The following is a 16,762-nucleotide window of genomic DNA, read 5'->3' on the forward strand; positions in this document are numbered from 1 at the left end:
ATCCCCCCAACCCAGAAAGCATCTACTCGCTGAAGCGCTGCTGTTTCTCCGCGCAAGCGCACTCGGACTTCGGAGTCCCGCCCCTGAGCCCCGCCCACCAGAGTTAGAGTCACGTGGTTGAAGCCGGCCCGAGTGGAGACGCGGGTCTGGTCACGTGATTCAGACCGCGGCGTCGCGCAGGATGGAGCCGGAAGACGGGACGGCCCTGTCGCGGCTGCAGAAGCTGCCTCGGGAGCGGGGCTTGCAGGTGAGGGGGCCGCGGGCCGGCCGGCTCGGCGGGCGCGGCGAGGAAGGGGCCGAGCCGGCTGGGGCGCGCGGTCCGCGCCCGGGTTTCCGGCGCCACCGCGTTGGCCGGCGCCCGGCGTGGGGTCGGGGGCCACCGCGTTGGCCGGCGCCCGGCGTGGGGTCGGGGGCCGGGGCGCCCTCGCCACGTGCCGTTGGGTCATCAACCCCAAACCTCCAAGGAAGCCCCCTGGGCGCCCCGCGAGGTTTTGGGGATCGGAGCCCAGCCTGTGCCCTGAGGGCGGCCGGAAGTTGCCCGGGGAGCGGACCAACTCCGACTCCCAGGGGGACTGTCTGTGCGTCTGTCCGTGGTCCTTCGGGGCGTACGGGGTGGAGCGGGCGTGGGGGGGGGGGCAGGAGCATCAGGAGAGACAGGAGCCAGGTTTTCACGGAAGGCTGGCACAGGAACTGTGCGGCCACCTCCTGACAAGTGGGACCACGCCTGTGGCCCCGTGGGGCATCTTTTGCTAAAAGTCTGGGTTTGAGTCCTCCAGGTTCAGAGAGAAATGGCTTCACCCCTGCCAGGAGGGAGAAAACGCACTTTTCCCTCTTTCCCTCAAGTTGGCCCAGGTTGGAGTACTGTAAGGGGCAAAGATGAAATGTCACAGAGGGCCGGAGACTGAGCCTTCCACTGCCTCTCCCCGCCCTGCTTTCATTCCACCCACTTCTCAAGGAAGGCCCTGAGCCCTTTCTACCATAGGTATCGACGACTGCTGAATCTATGGGTCCAGTTCATTTCTCCTCCCTGACATCCAGGCTTTTGCCAAAGCTACCTCAAATTCCTTGGGTGCTTGCCTGAGCTACTCCTGCCAACCCCTTATTTTTGCTTGGTGGTACTACTACCCTTACTTGTTCACTGGATCTACAATTCTGGGTTTTGTCTACAGCTCCTCCTTTTCACAGCTCTTTTACATTTTATGTATGTGTGTATTTAGGTATGTATGTATGTTTTGGAGATTGAACTTGGGAGGCAAGTGCTCTCTCTCTTGCTTGGGACCACTCTCCAGGTGTTTTGCTTTTTAATTTGTTTTTCAGATGAGGCCTCAAGCTTTAGCTCCAGAGAGCCCAGGCCTTCTCACCTCAGCCTCCTTAGCTGGGAATAGAGACCGCACCTTTCTTTTATGTGTGTTTATGTATGTATGTATGCATGCATGTATGTATGTGATATAGTGTTAGGGCTTGAACCTTGTGCTAGGACCTTGTGCTACTGGGCAAGCAGTTTACCACTCAAGTCCTTTTTTAAAAGAATAATCTCTGGCATATAAAGTCGTTTATTAAATACGTCTTGCCTGTGCTAGAGCTTGAACTCAATTGTGCTCTTGCTGGACTTTTTCACTTACAGCTGGTGCTCTACTACTTGAGCCATACCTATTTTACCTCCTTACTGTTTTACATTTTGAGTCTCTTCAATATTTTAGATCCCCATGCTCTTTTGAATGTTAACTGAAGACAGGTCCCTTGTTCTCACTTTTCTTTTATCTCTCTCAAACTGTTGGTAAATCATGGAAAAATAATGGATGGTCTATAAAACAGATGAAAGTCTATGCTTCATTTATTAATATGTCTGCTTTTCACTGATAAACTACAGCTCTGTTATGTTAGGGTGTTAACTGATTCTTAGCTTATTTATCTGTAAAATGGGAATAATCTCAGTACTTCATAGAGTTGTATTGAACACCTGTGTAGCGTTTATTTCCTAGTTAGAAGTTCCTGAATGATAGTTTTTTTTGTTTATATTCCCATTACCTTGTTTACACAAATGCAATAAAGTATTCACATTCTTATGAATGAATAAAAGGTTCAGAAAAGTTAGCATTTTTTTTGAGTTGTACATTTTGCTTTAGGAGGAAAAGGGATAAAATAGAATGTGTGTAGAAAGCTTTCAGTGTATTTAAAAGGAGTATGTTGGTTGGTAGGTCCTTCATAAAATTGTTTTATTATGCATTAGCCACAGTGTGGAAGTGGAATTCATATGTGTGGTTCAGGGAAAGAGTGATTGCTTAAAATGGAGTGGAATATGATCCACGGAATAAGAGTTGGAGACTTAATACTAAAATGGTTATACAAGTATCTCATGAAAGATAGTTAAATGAATCCTTACCTAGACTGGTTCTGGTGTAGTAGGTTTCAAATAATCTGTGTTGGAGATTTGCATCATGGGAGTACTGATATGAATAATATATTTTCAGCTAATGCAGAAGAATGCTGAAATATCTCTTGTGTCTCTCAAAGATGGGCACATAATATTTGATTACTTGAAGCCAGAGTATGACAGTCTGACTTACCTATTTCAAAAGATGAACTTTTGAGGGAATTATATAGATTTGTTTCCTATTTCAGAATATTCAGTGAACAGACCTTTTTGGGTTTATTTTTACTCTGGTTTCCTCCAGAAAATACTTAAAGTGTTTTATTGTCTCCAAACTAGGCATTAAACTAGATACTTGCCTGTCTGACCTATAGTTGTAAGGGGATTTTCATTGTACATTGAGGAAACAAACCTAGAGAGCACTTAAGGAGAAAATGGAAAGAAGGATAGAGCAAAGGAATGTAGAAAAGGAAGAGAGCAATATTGAGAACTTTCTTTTTTTTTTTTTTGGGGTCCGGTCGTGGGGCCTGAACTCTGGGCCTGAACTCTGTCCCTCAGCTCTTCAGCTCAAGGCTAGCGCTCTACCACTTGAGCCACAGCGCAGTTCCGGCTTTTTTCTTTTTGCTTATGTGGTGCTGAGGAATCGAACCCAGTGCCTCTGGCATGCAAGGCATGCGCTCTACCACTGAGCCACCTTCCCAGCCCTTGAGAACTTTCTTGAAGGGGAGCAGAACAAGTAAATAGGAAGATTGTAAAAATAGAGACAAAGCAAAATGAACTTTACAGAGTTACAATGAAACACTGATGTAAAAGTTAGACTCTGTTGGAGATTATTATGTAGATATGATATCAGGGATCCTGATTTGAAGCCATCTTCCTTTCAGAAACGTTGGAACAAAACAGTTGTACGTTTGAAGTTACTTTTGTATCTGAAGGTGGACATATTACTGGAAAACATGTATTTTTGTAGAGTTCTAGTTATTAATAAGAATCTTAAAATATTTGTTTCTATATGAGCTCTTGCAGATAACAGGAGCTCCTTAGGATATTAGCTTGTCACAAAAAAGATATATTTGTTGTATAAATTTTCTTACAAGTACATTTATGTCTTTTTTTCTCTCTAGTTTCTTCACAAAATAATTGATGGCATCTGTGGCCGAGCTTATCCGCTTTACCAGGATTATCACAGCATCTGGAATTCAGCAGAATGGACACTTGTTCTAGAAGATGTTACCAAGTTTTTCAAAGTTGTAGTTGGTAAAAGTTTATCTGATGAAGAGGTAAATTCACTCCAAATATTTATACCTAATAATAATACCTAGACTTTTTGCAAGGCAAGCTCTCTACCACTGAGCCACCTTCCCAGCCCAATACCTAGACTTTTTAAAAGTTATGCTTTAGGTACTCTTAAATACAAAGGACATCATCATCATCATCATCATCATCATCATCATCATCATCATCATCATCATCATCATGAAGTACTATGTATATATTACATAACAACTAAAACTTTTTAATTGTGAGTGGAAAATGTTCCTGTGAAATTATTTTTTCCCAGGATTTTTTTGTTGTTGTTGTTCTCATGCTAGAGCTTGAACGTGGGGTCTAGTGTTGTCCCTTAGTACCCCCACAACTCTTCTCCCACTCCACCTCACCCACTTACCCGGCTTGTGCTCTTCCACTTGAGCCACAGTTCCATTTCCAGCACTAGTTGGAGATTGCATAGACTTTCCTGCCCAGACTGGCTTTGAGCCTCCATCAACAAAGTTCAGCCTCCTGAATAGGATTATAGCTTGAGCCACAGCTCCCTGGTGACTCTTTAAATTGTAAAACATTTAAAGCATATAGGAAGTTACATAACTAATATGCATTAGTTATATACTAATATCTATATTTCCATTACCATGATTAAACATTTTTTAACATTTCATTATAAAGGTGATGTACAGGGGGGTTATGGTTACATAAGTCAGGTAATGAGTACATTTTTCAATAGCATCACCTCTTCTCTCCTTTTCTCTCAAATTTTATTTCTTGACCTGCCCCCTGCCCCCCACCAAGTTGTATATTGCATTTCAACATAATGTCAAGTATCACTGCTGCATTTATTCATCCACCATTTCTGTGCTCCCCCTTGACCTCCCCAAAATAGATAAACTTACATATAAGACAAAAGGTACAGAAAACAAAACCAGCGACAAATAAAAAAGGACAAAAAGCAAAATAACAAAAAAAACCTTGTTTCCATTTCTTGGAGTTCATTTTGATAAATATCATTTTATATGATAATATATACATAGCTATTGAGTCTTTTTTATTGTTGTTGTTGTGGGGCTTGAACTCCGGGCCTGAGCACTGTCCCTGAGCTCTTCAGCTCAAGAGGAGCGCTCTACCAATTGAGCCACAGTGCCACTTCTGATTTTCTCATGGTTAATTGGAGATAAGTCACAGACTTTCATGCCCGGGCTGGCTTTGAACTGCAATCCTCAGATCTTAGTCTCCTGAGTAGCTAGGATTATACTGAGCCACCGGTACCCGGCACTATTGAGCTTTGTGATCCTCTCCTAAGAATATCCTCCTTTGGTCTCAGTGGGTGAATGTCTAAAGTCCTGTATAATTTATCATGTCCAAGTGATTAAACATTTGTTAACATTTTTTGTAAAAAAAAGTAAAAATACTTCCTGTGTATTAGGCAAATGATGGATATTGGGTTTCATTAATTTTTTTTTCTGAACTAGGCTTGTGTTGTCAGAATAAATCTTACTTCGTCATGTAGTATAATCTTTTTTATGTATCTCTTAGTTTGATACATCAGTGTTTTGTCTGAAATAGTTGCATTGTAATTGAGTGATCCTGGCCTGTGATTTTTCTTTTCTGTAATGTCCTCATCAAGGTATCAACTTTCATTCTGGCCTCAAAGAGTGATTTTGAGAAGTTTTTTCTTCTTTATCTGTTCTCTGAAAGAATTTAGACATTGTTTTTCTTTCTTTGTTTAGTATTGAGTCGCTTAATTTTTCAAATATTTGGACTTTATTTGCTGATTTAATTGCACAGTAATAAAAAATAAGACCAGTATTTTTCAGTCCTTTGTAGTTTGATACATAGCTCAATGTATCCATTTTTTGGTGACTCTTCTATACACATGTAAAAATACTGTGTATCCTACAGGTGTTGAGTATTCTATATGTCAAATAGGGAAAGTAGATAGTGCTTTTAATTTCTTGTATAACTTACTGCTTTTGTTACTGTAGGTTATTGAGAGTTGTGTTAAGAACTCTAATGATGGACATAGACTTACCTATTTCTCTTTCTAGAGCTGCTGCATTTTGTTTTATATATTTTTAAGGAACTTAGGCCTGAAGTTACGGTTGTCAGATGGTTCTGTTGAATGGCCTTTGGCCTCCTTTCTCTGATTCTTATATACCTGTGACCTTAAGGGTGATGTTATGTGACATTGTATTATGCTCTTCAGGTGTGTTCATATTCATATGGCCTTGTCAGCCAGCCTTATGCACCTCTTTTTTTTTTTAACTTTTGCAGAATTTTGTTAAAACCTTACTCTTGTTCAAGTCTTCTTTTCATAGTTATTGAACTATTTCTCTTTTTTTTTGACTCATTTTAAAGATGCATGAAAGGAGAGTGGAATTAAACTTCTATATTTTAAGCAAGATGCCCCTTTCAGTTACTTTCTAACCACTTATTTTTATAGGTACTCCAGCAATTGAATCCGTTAAATTCATTTCATCAAGAAGCTATTATGAAATGCTTGAGAAGTAGGAAAGATGAAATCAAGCAGGCTCTATTAGGAGAAATAGTTGACATTTCGTCTGCTCAGCTACAGGATTTTGATTGGCAGTTAAAGGTGAGAACCTGTTTAATAGCGTATATATATATATATATATATATATATATATATATTTTTTTTTTTTTTTTTTTTTTGGGTCCGGTTGTGGGGCCTGAACTCTGGGCCTGGGCGCTGTCCCTCAGCTCTTCAGCTCAAGGCTAGCGCTCTACCACTTGAGCCACAGTGCCACTTCCGGCTTTTTTCTTTTTGCTTATGTGGTGCTGAGGAATCGAACCCAGGGCCTTGAGCATGCAAGGCAAGCGCTCTACCACTGAGCCACCTTCCCAGCCCCAATAGCGTATATATTTTTGAATTATATATTAAATATTTTTTATGACATGTACCTAAGGTTTCTGTTATTTTGAGAATATACTATTCCAGAGAAATCTCAAAGATCATTTAAAAGGCATGTTTTTTTATTTATTTGGGCATAGGAAAGTGACAAACTCAAACCATATATTAAAAACATTGCATTGATAGTAACTTTAACTAGACCTGTAAGTCATAATGGTGGTAGAATCTGTATCTGACAAGTATCTTTGGCTAGGGCTTTCTATATTCCTAGCTTTCTCAAGATTGCTAAATGAGATATTACTTCGATGAGGAAAATCTATGTGTTATTAAAACAGCAGTTTTCAAAACATTTGAAAAGAAGGTCATTATTAGGGCTAATCAAGAGCAACTCTTCTCTAGCTTTTCATCCTTTAAAGAGTACTTAGACTAGAAGATTAAGAAAAAAGAAATACTTTACATTTCCTGATTTTGTGTTTTGGATATAATGCCTCATATAATCTTTGTGGATCAAGTGGAGAAAAGGTTGGGAAAAGAGCAGTTACATGGTTCATAACTGGACAAATAACCATACAAAGACAGATGAATTTATGTTAGCCATGGTCTCTGGTTCTTATCTTGGCTAGTTCTTCTTTAACCTTTTTTGAATATTATGCTTATCAAAGCTAAAGGTGAAACAAAACTAGAGATATTATCATTGGGTGTTGGTAGCTAATGCTTACTGCAGGAGGCAGATATCCTCAGATATCAAGGTTTAAAGAGAGCCATGATAGACAAGTCTGAGAAATTCTTATCTCCAGTTAACATACAAAAAGCTGGAAATATGGGCTGGGAAGTTGGCTCAGTGGTAGAGTGCTTTCCTCGTATGCATAAGCACCTAGGTTTGATTCCTTAGCACCATATAAGCAGAAAAAAGCAAGTGGTGCTGTGGCTCAAGTGGTAGGGCGCTAGCATTGAACTGAAGAGCTGAGGGACAGTGCCCAGTCCCAGAGTTCAGCCCTCAAAACTGACCAAAAAAACAAAAACAAAAACAAAAAGCTGGAAGTAGACATGTGGCTCAAGTAGAGTGAAAATGCCAAGCAAGAGTACAAGGCCATGTATCAGCATCATAAAATAAAAATTTTTATCTCACTATACTGATGAACCAAATGAAGCAAAGAAATTATTGGTAATGTAGAGGATTTTTCATTTAAGTAAATATGTTTTTGTAAGTATACAAGTAGAGGAGAGACACTATTTGTGAACTATTTAGTTAAGACACATTTAAACAAATTAGAATCCAAATGGAAAAGAATGACCAGGAATTTAGTCATGAAATTTCTTTGAAAAATATGAATTCATGTCTCTGGAAAAGGTAAAACTTAGTAGAACTATGACAGTTATGATTGAACTTATTTGGATAGGAAATAGATTTTTGTTCAATGACTCCAGAGACTTAAGACAAGGGTTAAGGTATATACTTTACAATTATATGGGTAACAGTTATGGTTTTAAACTGTTCTTGAAGTAATGTACTCCTTGGTGGAATTCAAGCATAGGCTGAGAAACCACTTAACAGAAATATTGAAGAGAATCACCCATAAGATGGACCAGTTTGGAGGAAGTACTCTCAAATCTCAAACATTATGAGTCCTGTTTTGGGTTGAAAGGAGGAGGAAATGTGGAGAAGGATTTGGTTCTGTAGTGCCACAGGGAGATCCTTTGGTTACTTGTTAGGGAATGTGTCTTTTCCATTACACAACAAATTCTTTTAAGAAGTAGCACGCTGGGCTGAGGAGGTGGCTAAGTGGTAGCGTGCTTGCCTTTGATGCATGTGGCCCTGGGTTCAATTCTTCAGCACCACATAAGCAAAAAGAAAAAAGCCGAAAGTGGCGCTGTGGCTCAAGTGGTAGAGCGCTAGCCTTGAGCTGAAGGGCTGAGTGACAGTGCCCAGGTCCAGAGGTCAGGCCCCACAACTGGACACCCTCCCCCCCCAAAAAAAAAAGAAGTAACACGCCAAACAAAGGTGTGGGAAAATCAGCTCTTCTTTGTCATCTATAAGCTATCGAGCTTTTCTTTTTTTCTAAAAAAAGTGTAGTACTATAAATACTAGATTCTTTCAATTCTTCCAGATTCTTTCAGTTCTCCATTCTCTGGTGACAGAGCTAAGAAAATGAGGTAGCTGTATTTTGTTTTTTTTTTAATTAAGGATGGTATCTTGATAATATATTTATTAATATTTAGTTGATAGTGAATTAAATATCTCAATTTCTAAGAGTTTACCAATATTTTTAGTCAGTCATCTTCATACCCAAACTTTCACATTCCTTAAGAATTCAGTTTCTTGATGTCTTGGACCCACCTGTTCAGTACTTCCCAGAGTTTTTATGGTTTTAAAAAATTATTATGATCTTAAAAAGAGTATCTTGTAGCTGGACTGACTCAGGTTTTTATATTTGCTTCTGCCATGAAACTGCTGACTTCTTTTTTCTTATCTCCTTTCTCTCTTGTATTCACTTCCCTTTCTGTTCCTACCCTTTGAACATGTGTTGTTTTGATACTGTTTTTTTTTTTTTTTGCTTTTCTCAGTGTTTGACAGGGAAACATTACTTTTTAAGAAATGTACTGTTACTAAGCACCAATGCATATTTAATGTCTGTTTTATTTACTAAGTATTATTTTTAAAATTTCAAACAGCTTGCACTTTCTAGTGACAAGATTGCTACTTTACAAATGCCACTTTTAAGCCTTCATCTAGATGTTAAAGAAAATGGTGAAGTGAAACCATATTCTGTTGAAATGAGTAAAGAAGAGCTCCAAAATCTAATCACTTCCTTGGAAGCAGCTAATAAGGTATTTATGTTTATTTTCACATATATATATATATATATAATATATATCTTATATATATTATATATGTTTTATAATATATATTATATATATATATCATATATATATATATATATATATTTTTGTCTGTTGTGGGGCTTGAACTCTGGGCTTGGGTGCTATCCCTGCACTCTTCAGCTCAAGGCGAGTGCTCTACCACTTGAGCCACAGCGTCACTTCTGGTTTCCTAGTGGTTTATTGGCAATAAGAGTCTCACCGACTTTTCTGCCCAGGCTGGCTTTGATCAGTGATCCTCAGAATTCAGCCTCCTGAGTTAGCTAGGATTACAGGCGTGAGCCACCGGTGCCTGGCTCTTATATGGTTTTAATGTCTTAAGTTTTGATTAATACCTTCAGGGCAATAAAAGAAATGCATATAAATTCCCTTCTAATATTTTAATTTCCTTGATACTTTTATGTCAAGCACAGAAAAATATTTCATTGATAGTTTTAGATACTGAATTTTAACATCTATTATTCAGTTACTTGGTTTGGGATATAATTTATCAGGTGGTCATTTTCAAAAGAATAATAATTGTGTTCTAATAATAATTAATAAAAATAGGGGTTGGAGTCATAGCTCAGTTGGTAGAGCACTAGCCACTAAGTGAAAAAGCATCAGATATTGAGTTCAAGTTCTGGTCTCAGATCTAATAAAAAAAATATATTTGAACTTTAGGATCATGAAATTAGTAGAGTCCAAATAGTTTTTCTGATTTAAAAAAAAGTTCTGATTATGGAAAAAAGATGTCTTTCTGAATGGATAAGAACTAAAGTTTGGACAAGTTGGACAAAGTTCGCTTTTATAATGCTCTAAATATAGGCAATAAAATATGACTCTAGTTGTGACACAGATGAAGACAAGATAGAACTGATGGATGTTTAAAACCTTCACAGTTACAAGGCAGTGGGTAAAAAACAGTAATTTTTTGTAGTGTTTAGTACATTTGAAAAGTAATTTTTAAACAGTAAAAACTGTTACTGTCAGAGTGAAATAAGAATAATTATCTTAGCCAGGTGCCAGTGGCTTATGCCTGTAATCCTAGCTACTCTGAGCTGACATCTGAGGATCATAGTTCAAACACAGACTGGGCTGAAAAGTCCTCGTGAGACTCTTCAATTAACCACTCAAAAACTAGAAGTGGGGCTGTGGGTTAAAGTGATTGAGAGCTAGCCTTGAGCAAAAGAGCTCAGGGAGAGTGCCTAAGCCCCACAAAAAAAAAAAGTGTGTGTGTGTGTGTGTGTGTGTGTGTGTGTGTGTGTATCTTTTTAATGTAGTTTTTTAGCATTTTGTCAGTAATCTAATTATCACCGACTACATTTCAGATACTCTTTTTTTTTTTTCTTTTTTTTTTTTTTTGTCGGTTGTAGGGCTTGAACTCTGGGACTGTGCACTATCCCTGAGCTCTTCAGCTCAAGGCTAGCGCTCTTCCACTTGAGCCACAGCTCCACTTTCATTTTTCTGGAGGTTAATTGGAGATAAGAGTCTTACGGACTTTCCTGCCCTGCTGGCTTTGAACTCAATCTTCAGATCTTAACCTCTTGAGTAGCTAGGATTACAGGCATGAGCCACTGATACCTGGCTTAGATTTCAGATATTCTTAACTGTCTCCCTGGCCACTATCAGTCTTCTCAATTCTACATTCTAAAAACGCTGATAAACATTAGCTTCTTCCCATACCCTGAAGTTACTCACACGTTTTGGTGCCTTAATGGTTGGTCTGAATGCCAGGTAGCTCGAGCCTGGCTTCCCTTCGGATGGGAAGTGGATGTGGTAGAGCCTGGTATGATGCTGAATAACCTGAGACACAGATCTTGCTGGGTAAATGCCAGCACTTACCGTGATTGTTACTCATCTTCCTTCAGAGATTTTTTTTAAAAAAACATTTCATTTAGCATATTGGGCCACCATTCTGGTCTAATCTGATATTTGTCTTCCTCTAATTTGTGTTTTAAGGTGGTCCTGCAGTTGAAATAGCTGGAAATTATGGATAACAACATGCTTAGATGTTACTGCTACCTGGGATAAGGCAGAGTGAAGACTGTGTTCAAACACCCTGCTGTGGTTGAATGCTCTCCAGGCTGAGAGAGCAGCAGTGCTGATGCGAAAAAGATAAAAATCTATCACTGTCCTTAAAGAACAGAGATTATATGGTTGATAGGAATGCAAAAAATGCAAGATGAAAAGCTATGTAACAGTTTATATTTTCTTAATGATTGTTTTATCTTCATTTATTAAATATGTGGGAAATCTTCACAACAGTCTAATTGAAAGCTAAAAATAGGTTCTAAAGTAATGTCAACATAGAAAGCACAAACATACTTGAATGTTGCTTATATCATTATGCAAATATTAGAGACACGTGTTATGATATATAATTTGTGATATTTAAAGTAACTTTTTTAAAGAAGGTATAAGCTACATTTATAACTCAGGAGATTCTGTATCTTTTCTCATATTTCAAGAAAAGATTGTAAAGTGTAAAATTTTGTAGAGAACTGGTAGACATTAACAAGGAAAAAAATTCTGAATTTGTGTGAAATGGGAAAATGAAAACGACATTGTTCTCTCTGCCAGTTCTGTGTCTGACTGGGAGACTACTCTGATGTAAAGATAGATGCCATTGTACAGTGTTTATGTTTTTACTCAAGTGTCAGGATTTTGCAGGATCATTTTTGTTGTAAATTAATATTGAGTCTTTTAAATGTTAACAGATTCATTGAAAAACAATTTTTAACCTTAGCTAGCACTAAAAATAAACATTCTGAACAAATAAAAATAACATGTTTTATTTTTATGATTGATTTATTTCAAATGACTTTTCATTTAATTCATTAATAATGCATAAGTAAGCAATACCTTCCAAGTGTAAGCTTTATAACTCATTTAAAGCTTGAGCCTGTTCCTTGAGATGTCTAGAGCAGTTACTGCTGTTCTCATCATACAGGTGAGAGTAGTCTGAGACTGAATAAATATCTGAGTGTGATCCAGATAGTGCTACGCACAAGGTGTCTGTACAATACTGCTGGTTTATGACCTATTCATTATAGGTTGGAAATTAGAAAAGGAGCTCAGGCCAGAATATTTTTCAGTGTACAGCTTTCTTCATGAAGAGATTTTGGTAATGAAAAGTTTATCAGCTGAAGTAAACAGCATGCTTAGTGTGGCTTTTGATTCTTAAATAAATTCCTTGGGTCATAATGGACCAGTAACACTTTGCAAATTGGTCCTTTGAATAACACTGATCTAGAAATCTCATCTCAATTTAAGTCTTCTATCCTGAATTTTGTATCATTCAGTTAGCTGCAACAGCTGTATTAGGATCTAATTGGCATACTTATTTACAGAGTGTAGTCTGATAAGTTTTGATGTACAGATATTTGTGGCAATATCACCACCAAAATAGTTACTTCTGGAAATTTTCTCCTGCTCCTCTGTAGCCTCTGTCTTTCCTCTTTACCCCCTCCTGCCCTCAGGTAACCATTTATAACCTTCCACTCACCATAGATTACTCACCACAGTCACTTATCAAGACTATTTCTTTCTTCATTTTTTATTTTGTTTGTGCTGGGGGATTGCACCTAGGTCTTCTGCACACTGACTCCACCATTAAAAAAAAAGTCTAGAATCTTTAAGGGTCCTTTTGAGTTTTAACAACGTGTTAAGAATTTATTTCTTCTTATTGTTGAGAATTATTCTATGCTATAGTTAAGCTACAGTTTAACCTAGTGATAGTTTGGCTGTTGCAAGTTTTTGGTTATTACAGTATACAGAATGGAACGCGTGTGTATACATCTTTGTGTGAGCATTCACTGACTTTGGAGAAAGTACTTCAGAATGAAATATTGGGGTCATGGTAGGTTAATATTTATTTTCGCAAGAAAATGTCAAATTTGCAGTGATTTTTATTACTTTGTATTCCCACTATAAGATGAGAATTTTTATTCCACCTTGCCCAAACCCTGGTATGGTCAGTCTTTCTGATTTCCACTATTTTAACATATGTGTAGTAGTGGTTCACTGTGGTTTTAATATTCATTTCTTTAATGACTAACTATCTTTTAACACACATCTTTGCATCTCTACACTTCAGTGAAATTTCTGCTCTAATCTGGTGCCCATTTTTAATTGGGTTCTTCATTAACTTAATAGTCTTGGGTTTGGGGAGTTGGTTATATATCCTAATACAAGACCTTTAGATAGAAGCCTTGTAGAGATGCCAGTCTATGAATTGTCTATTCTTTTTTCTCCTGTAAATTAGCCTAATTTTAAAACCTTTTAGATTTATTCAAAGTTTTAGATACGCTTATTGCTTTGGCTAGCATTGAACTTCAGTCCTCCTGATTCTACTTTTTGAGTAGCTAGGATTACAAGTATGAAACACCAATAACACCAATGCCTAATGCTCCATGTTATATCTTTTTTCTTTCTTTCTTTTTTTTTAGGCTTGAACTCAGGGCCTACTGTTTCTTAGCCTTTTGCTCAAGGCTGGTGCTCTACCACCTGAGCCACTGCTTTACTAACTTTTTGTTGGTTAATTGGAGATACGAGTCTCTTGCACTTTTATTCCTAGGCTGGCTTTTAAACAATACTCCCACCTAAGCCTCCTGAGTAGCTACAAGTATAGGCCTGAGATACTGGGGCCCATATATATGTTTTGAAGTTAGGAAGTGTGGGACATCCACCTTCATTTTTTCTCAAGGATTTCTTTATTGACTGTTATGGTTCACTTACGGTACTGCAACAGTTTTTTTAATTGTATAGTTTTTTTTTCTCAAAATGAATGTTATAAGGATTTTGGTAGAGGATACGCTGAGTTTATTGATCAAGTGGCATAGTTATTCCAACAATCAGAAGTCTCCAATCTGTGCAGGTGCTGTCTTCCATTTGTGTCTTCTTTTTTTTTTTTAAGCCACAGTTTATAATCTCACTAAAGGGTTTTTTTTCTTATTTCCTTGCTTAAGTTTATTTGTAGTGTTTTCTTTGTAATTGCTATTCTAAATAAGATTGTGTTTGTGTTTTTAAATTTCCTTTTCAAAATAGTTTATTGTTAACATACACAAATACAGCTGGGTTTTTTAAAAGTGGATTTTGTATCTGGCAACTTAACTAATATTTTCACTTCTTTGTTCTGTCAATGTGGTAGAACATATTAGTTGATTTTCTCAGGGATAAATCCCATGTGGTTATAGAGTACAATTCTTTTAATATTCTGTTGAATTTGACTTGCTAATGTTTGTTGAGATTATTAGTATCTTTATTTGTTAAGGGTATTGGCTTGCAGTTTTCTTGTCATTTCATTACCTGGTTTTGGTAACAGGGTAATGTTGGCCAAATAAAGTAAGTTTGGAAATATTCCTTCCTCTTAATTTTTTTTAGAAGAGCTTAATTCGTCAAATATTTTGAGATTCTTCAGCTTAGCCATCTGGCTCCATTCTTTGTTGGTAGATTTTTGATTGCTGACTCATTCTCCCTACATTTGTGTAGACTTTCATATTTCTTCATGATTCAGCCTTGGTAGTTAGTGATTTTCTAAGAATTTAAATAGTTTCTTTGGGTTTTTCAAGTTGTTGCTATATTATAATTGTTTATAGTAGTCTCTAGCATTATCAGAATCTTCTCAGCTTTGCTGTTATTTTCAAAATTTTTATTTTAAAAAATTTTCTATTTCAATCATTTCCAATCTTTATTATTTCTTTACTTTTGTTAATTTTGCTTAGTTTTTTTGTTTGTTTTCCTACTGTTGTCATAGGATATAAGATTATTTATTTTGAGGTCTTTAAACATTATGAGTATGTTCAGTGCTATAAAATTCAGTGTGATATTTGCTTATCACTAGGTTTTTGTATATTGTTGTCATTTTCACTTGTCTCAAGGTATTTTCTAATTTCCCTTTTGATTTTTTTCAACTCATTTGTTGGAGAGTAGCTTGCTTAATTTTTACATTTTGATGAAATTTCCAGTTTACTTGTGCCATCGATTTCTAGTTTCTTTTCCATTGTGATCTGAAGAGAAACTTGCTATAGATTTAGTCTTTCTAAGTTGGTAAAGGATTTTTTTCGTGACCTAACATATAATCTGTTCTGGAGAATGTTCCAAGTGTTGATGAGGAAAATGTGTTCCAAAAATTTATATTCAAGCCCCACGACCGACCAAAAAAATTATATTTACCTATACAATGTTGCGTACATAGCTTTAGTGTCCATTTGGCCTATGGGAGTGTTCATATTGTCTGCACGTTATATCTGTTATTGAAAGTGGAGGTACCGGGATCTATCAATATTGGCTTGCTATTTCTCTTTTCATTTTTGTCAATGTTTATATATTTGTGTACTTATGTTAAGTGCACATACATTTATAATTGCTGTATCTTCTTGGGGACCTTTTTATCATTATACCCATGTATACCTGTTTATATGTTATCTCAACCTACGTATATGTTCCTACTTAGAGGCATTTGTGGGTTTATCACAAGTCCAAAATCTGTTGTTCCCTCTGGTGTGTGTCTATGGTACTACAGGTTCTCTGGTGCTGCTGCAAATCTCATTCTCTTGTTAGCAGCTGCCCCAAACTTACCTGTTTGAAGATTTTTTTAGAATCATAAAAGACATGATGCAGTAGTCAGAGGTGAAATCTCTTGGGTTCTAGTGACAGCACAGATGCATGCCTACACAGCCTGCGATGTATGCCCTCACACGGCTCTGGCTCTGCACTTTCTCACTTTATAATCGTTGTGAATGTGTAGATATGTTCTCCTTAATTTTATTTATTTAATTGGTCTTGTTTGAACTTTCCTCTGAGGCCAAGAAGATTCATTTGATATTAGTAACCTGGCCTTTTCCCATTGCCCTTAACTATGTGTGGTACTGGGGTCCTTAGTTGTTTTTTTTTTTTCCCCCCCCTGAAAGATAGTGCTTTACTGTTTGGGCCATGTATCTGCTTCTTGCTTTTTTTGTTGGTTAATTTGAGGTAAGAGTCATAGACTTTCTTGATGGGCTGGCTTTTATCCTCAGATCTCAGACTCCTGAGTAGCTAGGATTACAGGCGAAATCCACTGGGTACTTAGTCATGATTCTTAACTACTTGCTGAATTAATCCACACTTTTTTTGTTTGTTTAGGAAAATATTAGATGTTTAACATGTATGTTAAGTGTCTTCTATAACAAATCCTAAGTAGATTACATAAATATTCCTTTCTAATTTAAATAAAACTAGATGGCCATTTAGTTCTCCCATTGTATAACATACTGCTCTGGAAATATTTGCCAATATGAAATACTTCAAAAAGCACTTCTGCAGGCCAAGGCTCATCTCATAAAGTGGTGATTTGCAGTTATTTTGTTAGATGATTATTAAATTTGTGTCTGCTGAAATTTGGAATTCTA

General features: G+C 37.2%; 1 protein-coding gene across 1 annotated transcript; it reads left to right on the forward strand.

Moving 5' to 3' along the window:
- Window positions 1-133: 133 nt before the first annotated feature.
- Commd8 (COMM domain containing 8) lies at window positions 134-12,172 on the forward strand. Its single transcript, XM_070012365.1, has 5 exons — window positions 134-247; window positions 3,496-3,651; window positions 6,084-6,236; window positions 9,186-9,341; window positions 11,334-12,172. The coding sequence occupies exons 1-5, from the start codon at window positions 182-184 to the stop codon at window positions 11,352-11,354; spliced, it is 552 nt and encodes a 183-aa protein (XP_069868466.1). The 5' UTR covers window positions 134-181; the 3' UTR covers window positions 11,355-12,172.
- Window positions 12,173-16,762: the final 4,590 nt, after the last annotated feature.

This window comes from Dipodomys merriami, unplaced genomic scaffold (genome assembly GCF_024711535.1).
Source record: "Dipodomys merriami isolate MVZ:Mamm:240054 unplaced genomic scaffold, mDipMer1.0.p SCAF_9, whole genome shotgun sequence".
Lineage (NCBI taxonomy): Eukaryota > Metazoa > Chordata > Mammalia > Rodentia > Heteromyidae > Dipodomys > Dipodomys merriami.